This window comes from Lolium perenne, chromosome 4 (assembly GCF_019359855.2).
Source record: "Lolium perenne isolate Kyuss_39 chromosome 4, Kyuss_2.0, whole genome shotgun sequence".
In the NCBI taxonomy this organism is placed as follows: Eukaryota; Viridiplantae; Streptophyta; class Magnoliopsida; order Poales; family Poaceae; genus Lolium; species Lolium perenne.
Window position 1 is genome coordinate 269572180 of NC_067247.2, and position 18634 is coordinate 269590813.

The 18634-nt window shown below is 40.7% G+C and overlaps 2 protein-coding genes and 10 non-coding genes across 13 annotated transcripts; all 12 read right to left on the bottom strand.

Annotated features, from left to right (window-relative positions):
- Positions 1-7707: 7707 nt before the first annotated feature.
- On the bottom strand, positions 7708-10257 carry LOC127347497 (protein FAR1-RELATED SEQUENCE 5-like). The gene has a single exon (XM_051373679.1). The coding sequence runs from the start codon at positions 10255-10257 to the stop codon at positions 7708-7710; it is 2550 nt and encodes an 849-aa protein (XP_051229639.1).
- A 1885-nt stretch (positions 10258-12142) lies between these two features.
- Positions 12143-17406, bottom strand: LOC127294930 (eukaryotic translation initiation factor 2 subunit beta). 2 transcript variants are annotated; one of them, XM_051324836.2, is made up of 10 exons: positions 17286-17406; positions 17108-17207; positions 16373-16478; positions 16239-16294; positions 15981-16032; positions 15802-15902; positions 15290-15435; positions 15033-15175; positions 14756-14841; positions 12143-12390 (listed from the first exon to the last, which is right to left on the bottom strand). In XM_051324836.2, exons 2-10 carry the CDS (start codon positions 17150-17152, stop codon positions 12313-12315), a joined length of 813 nt encoding a protein of 270 aa, XP_051180796.1. In that variant the 5' UTR covers positions 17153-17207; positions 17286-17406; the 3' UTR covers positions 12143-12312. The 2 variants fall into 2 exon arrangements, with proteins under 2 accessions (XP_051180796.1, XP_051180797.1); XM_051324837.1 differs by lacking the exon at positions 17286-17406 and having other exon boundaries at positions 17108-17272.
- Positions 12488-12571, bottom strand: LOC127297718 (small nucleolar RNA SNORD34). The gene has a single exon (XR_007849408.1). It is a non-coding gene; the product is annotated as a small nucleolar RNA SNORD34 (small nucleolar RNA).
- LOC127297723 (small nucleolar RNA SNORD34) lies at positions 12638-12722 on the bottom strand. The gene has a single exon (XR_007849413.1). It is a non-coding gene; the product is annotated as a small nucleolar RNA SNORD34 (small nucleolar RNA).
- On the bottom strand, positions 12908-12991 carry LOC127297726 (small nucleolar RNA SNORD34). The gene has a single exon (XR_007849415.1). It is a non-coding gene; the product is annotated as a small nucleolar RNA SNORD34 (small nucleolar RNA).
- Positions 13037-13119, bottom strand: LOC127297719 (small nucleolar RNA SNORD34). The gene has a single exon (XR_007849409.1). It is a non-coding gene; the product is annotated as a small nucleolar RNA SNORD34 (small nucleolar RNA).
- On the bottom strand, positions 13152-13235 carry LOC127297720 (small nucleolar RNA SNORD34). Its single transcript, XR_007849410.1, has one exon. It is a non-coding gene; the product is annotated as a small nucleolar RNA SNORD34 (small nucleolar RNA).
- On the bottom strand, positions 13441-13523 carry LOC127297727 (small nucleolar RNA SNORD34). The gene has a single exon (XR_007849416.1). It is a non-coding gene; the product is annotated as a small nucleolar RNA SNORD34 (small nucleolar RNA).
- On the bottom strand, positions 13599-13681 carry LOC127297729 (small nucleolar RNA SNORD34). The gene has a single exon (XR_007849418.1). It is a non-coding gene; the product is annotated as a small nucleolar RNA SNORD34 (small nucleolar RNA).
- LOC127297721 (small nucleolar RNA SNORD34) lies at positions 13757-13839 on the bottom strand. Its single transcript, XR_007849411.1, has one exon. It is a non-coding gene; the product is annotated as a small nucleolar RNA SNORD34 (small nucleolar RNA).
- LOC127297722 (small nucleolar RNA SNORD34) lies at positions 13889-13971 on the bottom strand. Its single transcript, XR_007849412.1, has one exon. It is a non-coding gene; the product is annotated as a small nucleolar RNA SNORD34 (small nucleolar RNA).
- On the bottom strand, positions 14262-14344 carry LOC127297728 (small nucleolar RNA SNORD34). Its single transcript, XR_007849417.1, has one exon. It is a non-coding gene; the product is annotated as a small nucleolar RNA SNORD34 (small nucleolar RNA).
- Positions 17407-18634: the final 1228 nt, after the last annotated feature.

Consider the following 18634-nt stretch of genomic DNA (forward strand, 5'->3'; position numbering starts at 1 on the left):
GCTTAGGATAGGGCAACCAAACCGCACCCAAAAAAAATGCAGCCGAAGCCCAAAGTTTAGCGCTTAGGATAGAGCAAACCAGACCGCACCCAAAAAAAAATTGCAACGCCACGCCGTATGAAGCACCTGCTGGAGGGACGATTTCGCGCTCCGGCGCTACATATCGACGATTTATATAGCGCGCATGTTGGAGATGCTCTAACGATGTTGGAGATGCTCTAACGATCGTAATGCGTACTCTCTACCAGGCTGGTTCCATCAAATGCCGACATCCATAATGTTGAACCTAGATGCATTGCATAAACTGGTTTTATTACATGGCTACCCGATCATTAAGCCCAATTTCTATTACGTGCTGGGTCTCCGCCTCGTCTTAGCCGGTGACCACTCGTGTCTACCGTCCGATCAAAATCAGACGGTTCGCTCTCCTCCGCGCTAACGTCCAAATTATTACCGACGAGAACGCCCGCACGCGTCGGCTACTCCCCTTCTTCCTCGCTCCGAAACTGCTCCGGACTTCTCTCTTCTCCCCTTTGCGCTCCTCCGATTCTTCTCCAAATCCATGGCAGATCTTCTCCCCTAAATCGCCGCGCCGCCGATCTCGTCGTCGGGGGAGCCGCCGGGCTGCTCTGGGGAGCAGAATCTGTGTCGAGGACGCGGGGATCGTCTCGCCCGTCGGCTCGATTTCGTCCCATTCGAGGTGGAGAGGAGGCGTCTGCGACGGCGTCTTGTTCTGCGTCGAGCCCGCGTCGATCCACAGGTGGTACTCTGTTAGTGCTTCGATTTCGCACCCCTGCCCCTCTTACGTGGTTCGATTTTGTCCGATAGGTAGAGCTGTTCGTCCCATTTGAGGTGGAGAGGAGGCGTCTGTGACGGTGACTTGTTCTGCGTCGAGCCCGCCTCTGTCCACAGCTGGTACGCTGGTGAGTGCTTCGATTTCGCTCCCCTGGCCCCTCTTACTTGCTTCGATTTTGTTCCGATAGCTAGAGCTGTTCGTCCGCCTTGATGATTTTGTCCGTGGCGGAGATTTTTTTGGTCGTATCCCCGTTGATTTTGTGGAGGAAACTCATCGGCGGCTTGGCATAGTTTGCATTACTCCCACTGGTTTGTTTGATTCGCACCCGGATCATGTCGATTTTGATGATTAGTATCCCGATTTGCACTTGTACTGTTTGTTCATTGTCATACGTAGCACGACAAGTTTCGAGTTATCGTAGTAGTACTAGTAGCATATTGATTTGATGTACTAGCAGTAGTAGAATCCCGTATTTCATCCTACGCCCCACAGATGGCTGTTATGTAGTTTTGTGATTTTTATTGAGTAGGTTTAAGTTGCTCTGATGAAATCCAATGTTGATGTGCTGTAATCCAATGTAGTTTTCAGTTGTTTTTGTCATTGATATTTGGATGTATATTCATGAAGTCATCAAGGTTGTAGGAAGATTTCTTCTTATTATTTTTGATGGGTGGATGTGTTTAAGTGTTGTTGCATGTATTTTGTAATACTGTGGGTGTATAAAACTTCATTAACATGTTGTTTTGTATCTCCATTTTTAAGTCAGCAAAGGTTATAGGAGACTAGCTAAATGCCCGTGCCTTGCTGCGTGTAACAAAATCATAGACAATAGACTTCTACAATGGTAATCATATGTGCCAAATGGTGTACCAACTGAAGATGATGTTTATAATCCAATAACATCTTCCAAATTCAGCGAGCAGGATGTAGTAAAATTTAGTGGCTAGTAGTAACAGTAAAATTCAGTAAGGAGCCTCCTATCTGTATCACTAATTGTACTTTAGGTGTATTCTGACTCTGTACTTTTGTCAATCCTTTTTGATTTTCCCTTGAAGTAGTTGTATGACTTGTATCTTCGTCATTTTGCCTGCCCACACATTATTGTCTCACGCCATCCCATCCACACTGATTTGGTCTCGCATGCCTTAGCTTCTTGCCCACATCGCCTTCCACATGATTTTCCTTGCGTCTCACACTGATTTTGCCTCGCATGCCTTGGCTTGCCCACATTGTGCTTGCGTTTCCAAGCATGACCTTCTGTTCACCTACATGGCATCAGGGCGAGTAATGAACATCAAATTGACTTACCCTTTTTGATGTATAATTATACACTGTGGGTGTATAAAACTTCATTAACATGTTGTGGTTTTGTATCTGCATTTTTCAAGTCATCAATGTTACAGAGAAAGATTTACTTACCCTTTGGATGTATATTTAAATACTGTTGGGTGTATAAAATTGAGGCTACAGAGAAATATTTTGAGTTATCCAATAAGGTTACAGAGAAATTTTTGAGTTACCCTTTGGATGTATTTTTAAATATTGTTGGCTGTATAAAACTTAGAAACATGTTGTGTTTTTCTATCTGCATTTTCAAATCAGCAATGTTACAGAGAAATATTGAGTTACCCTTTTGGATGTATATTTAAATACTGCTGGGTGTATAAAACTTAGAAACATTTTTGTGTCTTCTATCTGCATTTTCAAGTTAGCAATGTTACAGAAAAATATTGAGTTACCCTTTGTATGTATATTTAAATACTGTTGGCTGTATATTTTAAAATTTTTGAGTTACCCTTTTGAGTTCTTCTTAGCATATCTGTTTTTGCAGTTAATTATGCTGCTGCTATTTGTAGATATTCCATGGGGTTCTCATTAATTGCTGAGATGTTCTTCCAACATACAATTTTAAAATTCTGGCTTGTAGCATGTAGATATACCACTATATCTATAATTCATACATTTTTTTTGACTGCTTTTTTTTTGTTTTTTCAGGGTTTTTATTCTGGATCATTTTGTTTTCTGTCATCTATTAGGTTGCAATGAAACCTGTAATCCCACTCGTAAGAAAGCTGTCCCACCGCATGCATGTTTTTTATATGTATATTTTGTTTTATATCATGGTGATTAGGTAATTCTTGCTTTTGCACTTTTCTGTATGTTGCAGAAACATTCTAAAACTCCAAAGAGCCGTCAGAAGATTTCTAAATTCAAGAGGATGAAGGAGAGGTTACAGTATAAAAATGTATCTCAGGGTGTGCAAGAAGAACCAGTACCATTGCAGACTGTTCCTCCTTCCGATGAGCCCCCTTTCAATGTGTCAGAGCATCCAATACACGATGAGGAAAAGTCAGAAGAAGAGGACAATGTTACAGAGAAGAAGGTTTTTTCTTAAACTCCCTTTTTTGTTTTCTACTTTATGCTTCCCCTTTCTCATTTCTTTTTTTTACTTCTGCATGCTGTAAATGGGTGTTGTTTCTCATGGTACTACATTTTTGCTGCAGAATAATTTATTCAACCGTTCTTCTCCAATGAAGGTTGTTAGGGTTTGCAAAGGAATGACATCTAAGCAGCGTGCTTTGATCAGAGGAGCAGATTTTGGTGCCATCCTTAGTATGAAGTGTTCAAAGTTAATCCCAGAGTTATGCAGATTCCTAATGGAACACTTTGATCCAGTGGCTTGTGTTCTAGATTTTGGTGAGAGGGGGAAAATCCCAGTCAATGTTCAGTCGGTTGTGAGTGTGATGGCAGTACCCATGGGTACACACCCTGTCCCATACAAGCCAAACATTGATGCAACAAGTTCTGTGCTAGAGATGATGGGTATCAACAATGGGAGGCAACCAACCTTATCAGAGGTGGAGAAGCAGTTGGAACGTAGCTATCCCGCTGATGATGCTTACTTGAGGAAGTTCATTATCTTCCTTATGTCTTTTGTTTTTGCTCCTACAACTGGAATTTATGTTAGCCCAAAGTGTTATCCAGCGGTGATTAACATAGAAGCAATCCGAAGGTTGAACTGGGCAAGATTTATTATCGACATCCTCATTAAGACCGCAAACGCCAAAGGGAAAAAAAACTGGTTTAAAGCTTGCATGCCATACCTAATGGTGAGTTCCTTCATTTCTGGTTTAACTTTTTTCAATTCTTCTTTTTCTTGTATGTTGGTACATTTTCTTATAAGACATAATCATTTTTTGTTTTTCTACATTGTTTCTGTAGGTTCTGTATGTAGATTCACTAGAAACAGACGCTGTTGATTTGCCACCTGGACCTCGCATTTCTGTTTGGACTAACCAGTTAATAAGGCATGTCGTAGATTTGGATACCAACACTGATGGATCATTTGGAAAACTACCGGTACTGCCCATTGTTTCTTTTAATGCTTTTCAAAAAAAATCGGTTTTCCAAATTATGAACTGGTTATCCTAATAAATATACATTGGCTTTTGTAAATAGTTTATTCTTTGTACTTTTGCATATGGTGCCATTAAATGATGTTCATCATTTTTTAGAATAGCATGTTTGAATTTACGTACCAAGTTTTTATTCTAAAAAAATTGTGTAACTGCCACAGCTCAAGGCTTGCTTTAGGAACAAGACTGTCCTTTTCAATAATGACCCATCTGCTATAGACATGTTCATCAGATGTCATGCACAAGAATCTCCTAATGAAGAAGTAAGTTACTGGTTTTTCTTCTTTCCATTTTGACATGAAATGTATGTATTTAATATGAGTGCACAAGTTTCTAATCTTTTTTCCATTCTCTTTTCTGCTTTTTTTCAACAGAAATTGGTAAACATGTGCAGTGCCTTTGAGGATGGCTTAGCTCAGTTTATCAGGTCCTTCGCTCCGAATCAAGTAAAAGAAGGCAATCCTGATCTTCACCAGGTAGATGAAGATGTTGATAAAACGAGCAAGCACAAACACCCTAGGAGAGTTACAAAAGTGCAACAAAGTGTCAAAGACGACGGAGTCAATGAGGACCAGATGGAAGGTGAAGCAAATCCAAGAGTCAATGAGGTAAAATCGAAGAAAAGGAAACCTGATGACAGATTTATTGCTGCGGGACGACCTAAGAAGAAGAAGATTAAAGTGTCTGTCGTAAGTGAAGATTGTCATGACGAAGGGCCCGCAGTTGTTTATGAAGAGAAAGCATCAGATGGTCAAAGTGTTGTCATTACATGTAACAAAGAAGCTACTGATGAAGGCATTTTGGCTGAAGATGTAACATGTAACATGGAGGCTGAAGATGATCAGACACGCAACAAAGATGCTACTGATGAAGGCACTGTGAACATTGAAGATCTTGTTCAAGCCAGCGAGGAAGTACTTCCTATAGTGCCTGTGGAGACAGAAGTATCTCTTCCGCATACAAGCATGGTTGATGCATTGAGGATTCTTCAAGTATACGGTACTGGATCACAATCAAGCACTGAAACTCCACCAGTCCATATCATTGGAGAAGGCATGCAAGTGGAGCAAGAGGATGAGACAAGCAATGGTTCTGCTCAACTGAAAACAAAGACGAGTAGATCTGTTTCATTTTCAGACCACGTGCAGGTTACTCCAGTTGCAAGGAGGCCTGTAACAAGATCAATGTCTCCTTTGAAATCTCCACTTCTTAAGGAAGATGTCAAAAATACTGCTCCTAGCCCAAGAAGGCTAACAAGGTTTGCTACTGCTGAAGCATGAGCTAGTGCTAGTTCGACGAAGCATTCTAATTCTCCTCCATCTGCTTCAAGGTCTTTCAGAAACATGTCCAAGAACTTGACTGTCGATCTTGGAAATGCAGAAACTCCAGAATCAGAACATCAGAGGAAGGTTAGAGAGTTGGCTGAACATTGCCCATCTTTTGATCTCGGTTTCAGTCCTGGGGAGCAGACAGTTATTGAGAATGTAACTCCTGAGCTCACAGTTCCTGAGCAGACGGTAGATGTCCAGCAAGATGAAACAGTACAAAAGGATCAAGATTCTCAGGTGGATGAAGTTGTTGTCATTTCTAGCAATGATAGCGGTGACTCCCTTGACAAGATTTTTGCTTCAATTGAGATGCCAACCTCAGGAGGAAAAGCCATTAACTTGCAGAATTCATCTGGTGCTTCACCTACAACTCCTGGTAGTTCCACACCCATTCCTCAAACAAAAAGGATTTTGAAGCTAGGACCTCAACAGAAATCACCATTTGTTGCAAACGATAAGAAGCCTTCTGTTCCCAAATCGAATCGAGTTATACAACAAGGTGTGCATGTATGGAGGCAGAACTAAAGATAAGTTAAATGAGGAAAGCATTATTGACTATGGAAATTTCTTTGTTCAACTCCGCGATTTGTCAGACTCAGTCAAGCCAGGAGGTTGGCTAAGCAACACAACCTGCGAGATCGCATTGCAAGCGCTTTCTGCAGACATGGCCAAGCAGAAAAAATTCGTTATGCCTCTTATGATTGCGGTTAGTAAAAATCATTTACACTTAAAATGCTTCTTTTTTTGTATTTCCTGGATATGTATTTCTTCTGATCTCTTTTAACCTGTCCCTTTTTATACTTTATAATGGTGTGCAGACTAAACTAAGGAGTGCAACCAACTGTCTTTTAGATAGGACTGTTAGAAAAGCTTTCGAGTGTTCACCTACGCACCGCCTAGACCACAAAGATATGGTATGTTCTATCTCTTTTTTAGCTTTTTTGCTTCCTCTATTTTTCTTCTTTTTTAAAAAGCTTCCCTGAAACATGCTTACTGCTTATGGGTGCATCTTTATACAATAATAAGATTCAACATGTAACTAAAAAACTTATTAGCAATACATGATTCAAAGAGTTAGAACATCCATTGGAAGTAATTTTTACAAATTTCCCTCAAATATTACATGTTTCTGTGTTTCTACGGATATGTTCCTGCTACGGTTATGTTCCTGATCCTACTTTTTCTATTCTACTACAACTGTACAGATTATGTTTTCAGTTCTTCAAGATTTGACACCTGAAATCAAGAAAATGACTGGGCACTACTATCTTATTGTGTTGAACCTGACGTCCGGGAGGTTCGAAGTGATGGACTCACTAAGGCGTGAGGGTGACAAAGCGCTGATGGCTGATGCTCACCTTATCATTGGAAGTATCAAGCATTTGTGGGCAACAAACTATAGCGAATCAAAAATCGACATCTCGAAATACAAAACAGTGCACATAACTACACCAAGGCAATTGACTACGTAAGGACTAGTTTCTTTTGCATTTCCAATTCTACATTTTCCTAATTGTCCATGGTTTTTTTAGTTGACATATGCATTTTCCAATTCTTTTATGTTTCCAAGGTATGACTGCGGGTTCTTCATGCTCAAGTTCATTGAGTGTTGGAATGGGAGAAGGATGGCAGCAATTAATCCATCAGACATGCCTGCGCTTAGGAAGATATTCCTGAAGAAATGGATAGATTATGTCGAGAACAGGATTGACTGGGAGGAACTTCTCTTCCCAGTAAGGAAGTGTTGATCTTCATCTTGATGATAGGGAGCCAGGTAATAATGTCTGAAGAATAGAATGAGTATTCTGTTGTCTGTTTTTTTGTATGACAGCTGTTGATAAGTGTATTTTTTCTGTCTGTTTTTCTACACTCTATTATATATATATACATATGTTTGCTTTGTATTTTTCTGATACAATTTGTTTGATTGCATGTGTTTTTATACATCCCTAAGACAAAATCCTGATTGTGCTTACAAAGTGCATATGCTAACAGTAAGCACATGGACAGCAGTTCAACACTTTTTTGCATTCTCTTATTACATCATGAAGCACATGCATGTAAAATTATCATGCCACCTACCACCACAGTAAGTTTGACGTCAACACAAAGCTAAGTTCATTACAACTTAAATCATTAACGAAACAACTTTGCATTTTTCAATAAGCTAGACCATGTCACGGAAGAAATCGATTTCCTTTGATTCTGGTCCTGGCGTTATCTTATCTTTGCATGTAGCTGCAGTGTGCTGGATTGACCCACATACACTGCATTTCACAACCTTTGTAGCCTTCAGGTGCAGTCCAGACTTCTTCCTCTTTTCAGCTGGACGACCTTGTTTAGCAATATAAACCGGATCTTCAACATGGTCAAACTTTGAAGAATTCCCTTGCCCATCGTCACCTACATTTTCTACATCTGGTCCCTCATCAAAAGATGGAGCAGCCTGTTTTTTCTTCTTCCTCTTTGCAGATTCAGAAGCTTTCATTTCCAACAACTCTTTCTCCAAAGCTAGCATGTATTTATCTGCAATGGCTTTTCCTTTTTCTGATGTTGATGCCATTCTTGCTACTCTGGTGTAGTCATTGCATAGAGTTCCGTAACGCAACTGCTGCCTTTCTTTGTTATTCATCTTCCTGCCCACTGGCTGCTTAGGCAAGTCCATTTTTTCCTCCACAATGTTTTCCTCCTGTACTCTCCACCTGTCTAGTATGTATTTCTCTGGAATTTTGTTAATACAACCCAATTGCACCATTACTCTGAATATATGACAGCAAAGCAATCCATCCCTACTGAACTTGCAGCACTCGCAGCTGTAAGTTTCAGTTTCGACATTAGCCTCAACTTGGTAGCTCCTACTACCATAGCCATAGACGTAGGCTTTAATTGGGAGGACATCATAACTTTGGCCACCAATAAGGTGCACATTGTAGGATGTCACTTTACGAAGCTCAGCCCTGAGACGCAAGTATATGGGTCGCGTATAAACCTTCAGTGCTTGCTCTTCAATAGGGTAGTCACCCCACACCCTAAAAGTCTTATCTTCATCCAAAAACTCGACTGAATCCTCCGCTACATTAATTTTCTCTTGCAACTTTAAGTATTGTTCAAAGAAGTGATGCATACTGTAGTGAGGGTTACTGTATGTTTTCAGAACAGCATTAAACCCCTCACTCCGGGCGGTAGTTTGTAGGAACGGGAAGAAGCGATCCTTGAAGTAAGCTGGGACAAAAGTTGCTCTCAAGTGATACAAATCTGCAAGATGTGTGTTGTCCGCTACATTGTGTTTGCGAAGCATATCTGCCCACCTTGTTTCGAATTCATCAACTGACATGCTGTAGTCAATAATTGCATTCAACTCTTGCCTTAGCTCTTCATGTTTTGACAAGAAATTTCCCAAAACTGCCTGCGCATTCTGCATAATGTGCCACCTACAGTTTCTGTGGCAACAGTTTGGAAATTCAGCGAGAATTGCAGATCTCATCGCTGCATCTTGGTCAGTAATGAAGTTTTGGGGCTGGAGGCCGTTCATTGCTTCAAGAAACTCTTGAAAGAGCCACACAAAACTCTCCACATTTTCATTTTTTAGGAAACCACAACCTAGCTGGATGCTTTGACAATACCTATTGATCCCAATGAATGGCGCAAACGGCATATTGTACATGTTTGTCATGTACGTGGTGTCAAATGAGAGACAGTCGTTGTAGTTCTTGTATGCAGCTATTGCTGGGCCATCAACCCAAAATATGCGGTCAACCTTATCAGCATGATCTGTATGCAAGTTGAAGTAGAAATCTGGGTCTTCCTTTTTTATCCTTGCAAAGTGAGAAAGCAGCTTTGACATGTCCTTGATTGTTTGATCTTCATTAATGGTAGCCATGAAATTGCTAACAGACTTGCTATCATAGGGTACATTGGCCAGACCACCATAGACTTCTCCCATGATCCTCATTACCCTTCCAGCAGAGAGATTCACCTTATGCAAGAGCTTGACAAAGTCCCTTTCTTCCTTGGGAATTCCTTTATGAGACCTTAAATATTTCTTCAAAGAGAACTTCTTTATCATATTGTGATTGTGCTCTTCAATGAAATATGTTACATGCCACTTTGTACCTTTCCTTTTGATCCTTAGCCTAGCCTTGCATTCAGTTTTCTTAGTGATGCTTTTGTTCCGCTGCCTAACCGGTGCCGCTTCTTGCATGTTAATGTCTTCATTCTTGCCATTCTTGTTGCAAACGAACATCTGTTTGTCCTTCTGACCATCAAGTGTAGAGTTCTTGGATGTACTACACTTGATGGAGAATCCAAGCTTCTTAGCATATCTGTTGTAATGCATCTTCGCTTCATCCCATGAATCGAAAATCATGCCAGGATATGGTGTTTGCACTTCAGTTTGGCTTACTGGAGTTGATTGGACTTCATCATCATCGTCACCTCCCGAATCTTCAGTAGAAAGTGTTTCACCTGTTATAGGGTTTGTGTCAGCGGATGCACCAATGTTGCTACCACTAGCATGCTTGCTCTGTCCAGAACTTGCACCAATGTTGCTACCACTTGCATGCTTGCTTTGTTCAGAACTTTTTGTTACATCTGCATTGCTCGAGGTTCTTGCGGTGTTCACTGGTGTATGTTCTTCTTGCAAATCGTCAAACACACTGACATCTTCGGGTATTGGCTCATTCAGATCTAGAAATCCAGGAGCATACTCTGGATCCATAACCTGTCAGTAGGAACCTAAATGTTAGCATTTTCTTGCAGGAATGTATTTTTAAACTCGATAGTTAGGCCATATGACAGTAGCTGTGTCGTTCTTCACTTAGTTGATCATGTTTTGCATGTGCTACTGCTATCACTTTTTGTTTGAAAAATGGCATGAAAGCATGTAATTATATGGGACAGCACATACTGCTAACAAAGCATTTTTTATACAAGCATATACTGTCAGTTCATTTTTTATGTAGAAACTTGAAATTTATACATACAAGAAAAAAAACCAACTTGTACTACTGACTACTATATCATTTTTACTGCTTCTGTATAAATGTAACTTGAAATTTAAACATACAAAACACAGAAGCAGCCATGTAGTATTGTCTTCCTCATAACGCTATCTACTGTATATTTTGTTTAACTGCAAATGTTTTCTGTCCAGCTTGTATAGTCACTTATCTATCTTTTTTTTCATTTAACTACACAGGGAATTTCAAGATGGACAACTTGCTGTAGTTTCCTACCAGTATTGCATGATGCTATGGTTCCAATGGATTCAAGAGATGTTTTGTCATGATAGCCCCAGAAACTCTTTCATTTCCTACTTCTGGTTCACCCAACCATGCAACTGAAAGTGCATTTTCCAGAAACTTTCTCATCTAGTTCTAGGCACCAACTTTTTCTACTTGTTGTTCTGGATCTATATGCTATCTCTACTATGAAGCATGCAGATGACATGTGTTTATATATGCATGGTTTGATATAACTATCCATTTTTCTTGTTATGTTTTTGCATCCTATTATGCAAAAGCTTTTCCTTTTGCATGTATATTTTTTCGAAATCTGCATCTCCCCTGTTTTTCTGTTGAATCTGCATGATCTGGGGCTATCCCATCAAAGTTCTGTTGAATCTGCATGATCCAGATGTACTTTCTTGCTGGTAAAAGCAGAGCATTGGGGAATTTGAGGGAGAGCATTGGAGAATTGGAGGGAGAGGGGCAGGGGTGAAGTTAAAGTCTGTTTACCTCTTTGATTTGTTGTTTTCCAGAGAGTTGTTCTTCAGATCTGTTCTTCAGATGTACTTTTCCTTTGATCAACTTGAGGCAGCAAGGTGTGCAGCCATGGAGCTTGGGGAAGAACTGGCCTGACGGCTGGAGGAAGAACAGGTAGACGAGAGAGAGAGGTAGGTTGGGAAGAACTGGACTCTGTCCTGGGTTGTTTTGGATTGGTCCATGCACGAACTGGGCTTTAAATGTAATTTTTCTTGTCTGTATACTTGTGGTCCCACCTTTTCTCGTCCTGTTCTGATGGGCCAAGTCAACAATTTCGGCTGGAACAAAAGAGGAAAGAAAACTTTCCGTTTTTGGAAAGGTTACCGGGACCACACCCAAAAACAGAAAAAAGTGGGTTCCAACAGGGGGTTACTCCCTAAGGCAAAACGGTGCTATAGCACTGTGTAGCCACGTCCGGGAGGGGAAGGCGTCGCTGTCGCCCCGTCGCTCGCGTCGTGGATTTTTTTTCCACGGGTCTGGTGGGGAGAAATTTTATCCAGAAGAAGTGAGGAGGAGCTGGACGGGATGGGCCGGGCTGTAATCCAGATGGGGGCTAAACGAAGACCTCAAATTTACTGGCCTGGAAAGAAAGCCTCGCTGGGCTAGAAACCCGGCATCGGGCCACAATCCAGGCTGATCCCTGCCTGTTAGGGATTAAACGAACGAGGCCTTATGGGGATACCTTTTTATCCCGCAGGTTTGGTCGTTAAGCTCCTAAATGATCGACAGTTGAATCCGGCGTTCATACAATGTTATGCCTATTATGAAGTGATTGACAACCCTAGTAAATCAGTAAGACACTGATTCCTTCCATGAAAAATCAAAGCAGAGCAAAGGCAGTTAGGCCGCAAACATAGATCCTCTCAGATAAATCGGAATTCCCAGCAACATTCAAAGTACAGGAAAAAACGAAATCCACAAAACAGTGTAGGTACAGTAAGAACTGGACAATAATTGTTGTAAATCGGCAAACTGGATTATGTTGATATAGCATAAAAGCACTAGCCAACTTAAGTCCCAGCCTTCCGACGGCCAACTTGCGCCACGAACCCAGCCTTGATAGGAGCAACTGACCTGGACGAACCGCACTGATCAAGATAATAAAAAAATCAGTTAGGTGGTTAAACTAGGTTTGCAGCTAAGAAACTACTAAACTGCAGCAGATTCAAATAAAAGGCGCAATGTTTCAGCCTCAGACGTTGCAGAAGTTTCTCACAAGTTTAGTCAAACAATGTAGGCAATGAAGTTTGCAACTCATCATAGGTAAAAGACACTGTAAGCATTAGTTTTCAGATAGAGACAGCAAGTAAAAATGCAGAAGAGCCATGATAACGCTGAAGCCTCAGAAGTTGCAGTCTTTATATCACTAACATATTTGTCAAACAATGTAGGCAATAACTTCAACTCATCATCAGCATAACTCCAGTACTACAAACTAATATTTAAACTCTTAAGGCACAACAAATATACTACCTCTGACCCAAATCAGTTGTCTCAGATTCAATGAACCTACACAGATCTAGATACATTTTGCCTAAATCTGCAACAATTAATTGGGGTCGGAGGGAGTACTAGATTGCAGCAGATTCTCAGAAATGATAATGTTGAGTCCTCAGATGTTGCATCAGTTTCTCATAGGATTGGTCAAACAATGTAGGCAATAAAGTTCGCAACTCATCATAGGTAGAAAGTTCAAAGCTCTAGAGGTAACGCAATACAAACAAATATCAGTGTTCCATCCTCAGAAGTTGCAGGAGTTTCTCATACCATTAGTCAAACAATGTAGGCAATGAAGTTTGCAACTCATCATAGGTAGAGAACACATGAACTAGTACGAAATGTAAAGGTATCCATCCTCAGACGTTGCAGAAGTTTCTCATAAGATTGATCAAACAATGTAGGCAATACAGTTAGCAACTCAGCATAGGAAAGACAGCCCAGATACCACCAGTCGCGCATTCAACACATAAATCACAGCATTTTAGCTAAAAACAATTAAAACGAAACATACATAACTCAGAACGTTGCAATATTATAACAAATAGATTTGTAAAACAATGTAGGCAAAATTGTATACAGATTATATATTCTACATTAAAAAATACATAAATTGCAGCTAACTAAATGAAAGGCAATGTTCCATCCTCAGAAGCTGTGCAAGTTTATCATTAAATTGATCAACCAATGTAGGCAATACAGTTTGCAACTCATCATAGGTAGAAACTAAATTCTCAATTGTATAGAGATTCAACATTCTACATTTAAAAATGCAGCTGACTAAATAAATGGCAAACGTTCCATCCTCAGAAGCTGCGGAAGTTTCTCATAAGATTGATCAACCAATGTAGGCAATACAGTTTGCAACTCATCATAGGTAGAAACTAAATTCTCAATTGTACAGGGATTCTAAATTCTACATTTAAAAATGCAGCTGACTATATAAATGGCAAACGTTCCATCCTCAGAAGTTGCGGAAGTTTCTCATAAGATTGATCAACCAATGTAGGCAATACAGTTTGCAACTCATCATAGGTAGATTCTAAATTCTACATTCAAAAATGCAGCTGACTATATAAATGGCAACGTTCCATCCTCAGAAGTTGCGGAAGTTTCTCATAAGATTGATCAACCAATGTAGGCAATACAGTTTGCAACTCATCATAGGTAGAGACTAGACACGGGGAAATACTATTAATTAATTGAATGTGAACATAAAAACAGAACATAAAAGCTTAAAACAATAAAAAGGAATACCAAGAACCTATGGAACAGCCTTAAACCTCAACATGTTTGTCAAACAATGTAACCAAATAACTCAGCAGCTCATCATGGACAGAACTACATAAGTAGCAACCAAATACAGTTTGCAACTCATCATACATAGAAACTAGATTCTCATTTGAATACAGATTCTAAATTCTACATTTAAAAATGCAGCTGACTAAATAAATGGCAATTAACCATCCTCAGAAATTGCAGAAGTTTCTCATAAGATTGATCAACCAATGTAGGCAATACAGTTTGCAATTCATCATAGGTAGAGAGTAGAGATGGGAAACACTCTAATTGAACGTAAACATAAAAAACAGAACACAATAGCTTAAAACAATAAAAAGGAATACCAAGGACCTATGGTACGGCTTTAAACCTCAAATGTACACATAACATATTTGCCAAACAATGTAACCAAATAATAGCACTTGCAATATCTAGGTTCAGAAAAAGATGACAATGCAATCCAAAAGGAAAAAAACTATGACGTATTTTGAGCCTGAGCTCTTGCAGATAGTATTACACAAATACTTGTCACAAAATGCAGTCTGGCAAGTTATCAAAGGCAAAACACAGATAAAACCAAAATTAGGCAAATTTGTACAAGAAACAGAAGATATAAACATGATCAATTCAAACTGCTTAGTGTAACTCGTCTGCGCAGAATAATATGGTGCTTACCTGTTCACAACGTAGGAAGAACAACCGATTCTCCTTGGAAAGGATAGTATCTGGACTCTTGCATCCATTGCATATGACATATTCATCTGAAAAGAGTGAAATTGCGATAGCAGAAGTTAGTCCATTGAGCATAAAAAATTAAAGCAGCTCAGAGATAAGAATATAGAAAATTTATGCATTTTCTTCTCCTAAGTGCATCTAGTGCTACCACTACTTGCACATAAAAGACACAGAAAAGGAGCTGAAACCGCAGTCATGAAAGAAACAGCAAACTTACTGATATATCTCCTCAGTATTGCTTCAAAGTTCTTCGGGGCAAATCTTCCTTTGATAACCAACCTCTGTTGCCCATCAAGGGATCCACTTGTTCCCATCTCAGCAAGTAAAAACATCATCACATGCTCAGGTTGCCTATGCATTCTGGTAAGTAGAAATACCACTTAAATTAGCTCATGACAGCCTTATGATTTTCGAATGAAAACAAACTAACAGGGGAACAAGATCAAAAGGAGTGAAAACAAAGAAGAATCATACGTTTTGCACAAGTCCATGAAGTTCACAAAAACTGTCTTCTTTGTGCCTTCTCTAAGAACTTGAGGGGGCCTCATAACTGTTCTTCGTCTATCACCAGCAAGATCTGGATTATTCTCACGCAGGATATTGAAGACTCTGCCAAGCAGCTGTAACCAAACAAATTAGTGATAAGGTTTCAGAAAAGGTAATGCAATTGAAAACGATAAAAAATTGGCACTGCCCAACATGCTAATTATGTACCAGAGCATCTACAGTATAAACAGCAAAGAAATAGCTAAATCAAGAAATACACAAAAAAATACAGCACTCTCAATATATACACTGTACCACCTTACAAAATATGGCTTGTGAAGATATACTGATGGTGGGAGAAGGTACCACCTTACTGCTTTTAAGGAAAAAAACTCGTGATCTTTTCTATTTATTTGTTCATAGAGCTCATGTTCTATCATTTGTCCACATACAATAGCAACAGGATAATGAAACTTTAACAGAAATGAAGTATCAATTACCTCATCATACTTGTAATCTCTATCAGTCCCTTCCCACGGGTATTGGGTCACTCCACCCAACACAATCCCTTCTCCTTGTTCATCCTCTCCAATTTGATCATCTGGAAATCACATGCTCAGAGACAGCAGCAAATGCAATGCCGAGGGAAAATAGAACTACTAATGATCAATATATTTACCAATAGTGTCTTCACCATCAGCAGCCTCAACAAGCGATGGGTCAAGTTCCACCTGAAATTTGAGCATAAGTGAGTTGTTGAAAATTGCAAAAAGGAGTTGATCTCCAAAACATATGAGATACATATAAGAGGAGAATGGGATATAAGATTTTTTCAATGTAGAAAATAGGATAGCGCACATCTCACATCTTTTTCTTGAGAGCATAAAAATAATCAAAACATAGGACAGAAACAACAAACTCGGCCTAAGGAACTGACCTGTTTCTTCTTCTTCTTTTTCAATCCTGTGAAGCTTGGCTCGCCAGACTCAGCGACTGAAAACAATGCATACAAGTTTCAACAAGAGTGGCAAGCAGATCTTGAAACCATCTTTTGCAGCATACTAAACAAACCTGCCAAGCTCTCTGTCTTCTCTGCCAACTTATCAACCTCGTCAGCCGGATCTTGGATCACAACCTTCTTCTTCTTCTTCTTCTTGGTTGGATCGAAAGGGGCGATCTGCAAAATATCACAAACACTGTCAATAAGCATGCACGACAGAGAAGACAGGGGAAAATCGAATCTATATATGAAACACCAACAAGCAGGCAATAGCTATTCCGAACCAAAGTGAACAAATAGTACACCGTGAAGTAAAGCCAGTAACTTCTGCATCATGCGACATTACTGTCGTACATCAACATTAAGAGTTCAAACGTTTTAGCCAACCACATACTGCTGTTCAATGCTACATGAGCTTGAAATCCTAGGCTTAACTTCAACTCTCTCGTACGTGAAACAATTCAGAATAAGTCAAATAATTTGGTTTTACATTCCAACCCAGAAACAAACCGGCGCAGCCCTTGCATCTGACGGCACACCGCGCATCAACCAAACCTATGCCTTGATTTAGCAGAATAACCCGTTCTTCAATAACCTAGTATGCACACAAATCGACAACATATCGCTCCCATCGTCGCGGATTCATACGCCAGACCGAGGACCCACGCAAATCCATAAGCACGAAACCCTAACCCCCGTCCCCTTCCTTCGGGTAGCCTATTCGCCGCCCAAACCAAAGACGAATCCCCCGAAGCAGCTGCGCGAAACGGAAGAGAGGAGACAGAGAAAAAGAGAGCGTTTTTCACCTCGGTGGCCTCCTCCTTCCTCTCCATATGCTCTTCGTCCGCCATGGTGGCGCTGGCCTTCTTCACCCCCTCCTCTCCTGGCGGCGCGAAGGATGGAAACCTAGACGAGCACGCACGAATCGGATCAGATCGGGTTGGGTGGGAGAGAAAGATTGAGTCTTGGGGTGCAAGGGTGTACAGCGAGAGCGAAAGGCGACGGCGGCGGCGGGGCTTCGGGTAGGGTTTCAGTCGTCGAGAGCTCTTCTTAACTTTCCTTTTCTCTCTCGCTTTTGTTTTGCCAGGACGAGAGGCCGGTGGGCCGTATTTGTAGCCTCGCAGCTGACTTCGTGGTGACAAAAGGCCTAGGCGCGGCCTTTTTTTTTTATACATGCAGGTGAAAGATTTGCCTCGTCTATTAATTGAGAAAAGTATGCTTAGTTTTTAGGAGGAAATTGAACAAAAACCTACAGCAACACGATTACGATTAAGCTCAAACAAACAACATACCCACACACCCACAACCAAGACACTCCAATATCGCGACACTAACAAACACTCAAACACGACACTCCAACATCGAGCCGTAAAGGACAAGCTACGACATAGGGGGCACCCGTCAGCCAATTGCAGGTCCAGGGTAGGCAATAACCAAGGTAGCGAGAAAATCGCAAACTTCTCCGACGACGACCGCTCCAAGCACCGCTCGCAATACCTTTTATGACAGTCTCTCTTGCCCCTTTTCGAGTCCTTGATCTTTTTTCTTTTTTTATTGAATGGAATTCTCATCGTCGTTTTCCGTGAAACACATCATAGTTTACTTAATGTGATTTTGATAGGTTTGGGTACATAGGCGGAATGATCTTTTTGATCTTTCCATTCCATTTTTTATGCTAGCGAGCATACCCCGCTTGTCACGAGCTGGCATCGAACCAGCGCTTTCCCGCATTCTAGGTCTAGGACTTCTAGTTCCCTTTAGAAGCTGTTTTCCTCTTCTTCAATCTCTAATCCCGAAGGGGAGGCCTGACGCCTCTACCCGCCCTTGGTGTTCGTAGATCGGTTTTGCCAGTTAGGGTTTGTGTGGTGGGTTTCGATGACTCCAAAACCTCATCACCAATAGGAACCACCTGCCTATCAAACTCAGGTGAGAGAGAGACTGCAGCGTCAACAATATCACACTTCTCAAAGCCAAGACACGACGGAGAAGCCACATCCGAGGACTCCTCTGAGCCGGGCCTCACTTCCAGGAGGCATAAGCACACCACCACTGAAAGGATCGTATGTCGCACCTAGAGGGGGTGGTGAATAAGTGCTAACCAATTTTTAGTTCTTTTTCAATTTAGGCTTGACACGGAGCTAAATTCTCTAGATATGCAACTAAGTGAATTTCCCTATATGATAAAGCTAGCAACTAAGCATGATATAGCTACGCAATATAGGAGATAAGATAGGATAGAGCTAACCGAGAGTGGAGCGCGCGGAGACACGGAGATGATTCCCGTAGTTCCCTTCCTTTGCAAGAAGGTACGTCTACGTTTGGATGAGTGTGGT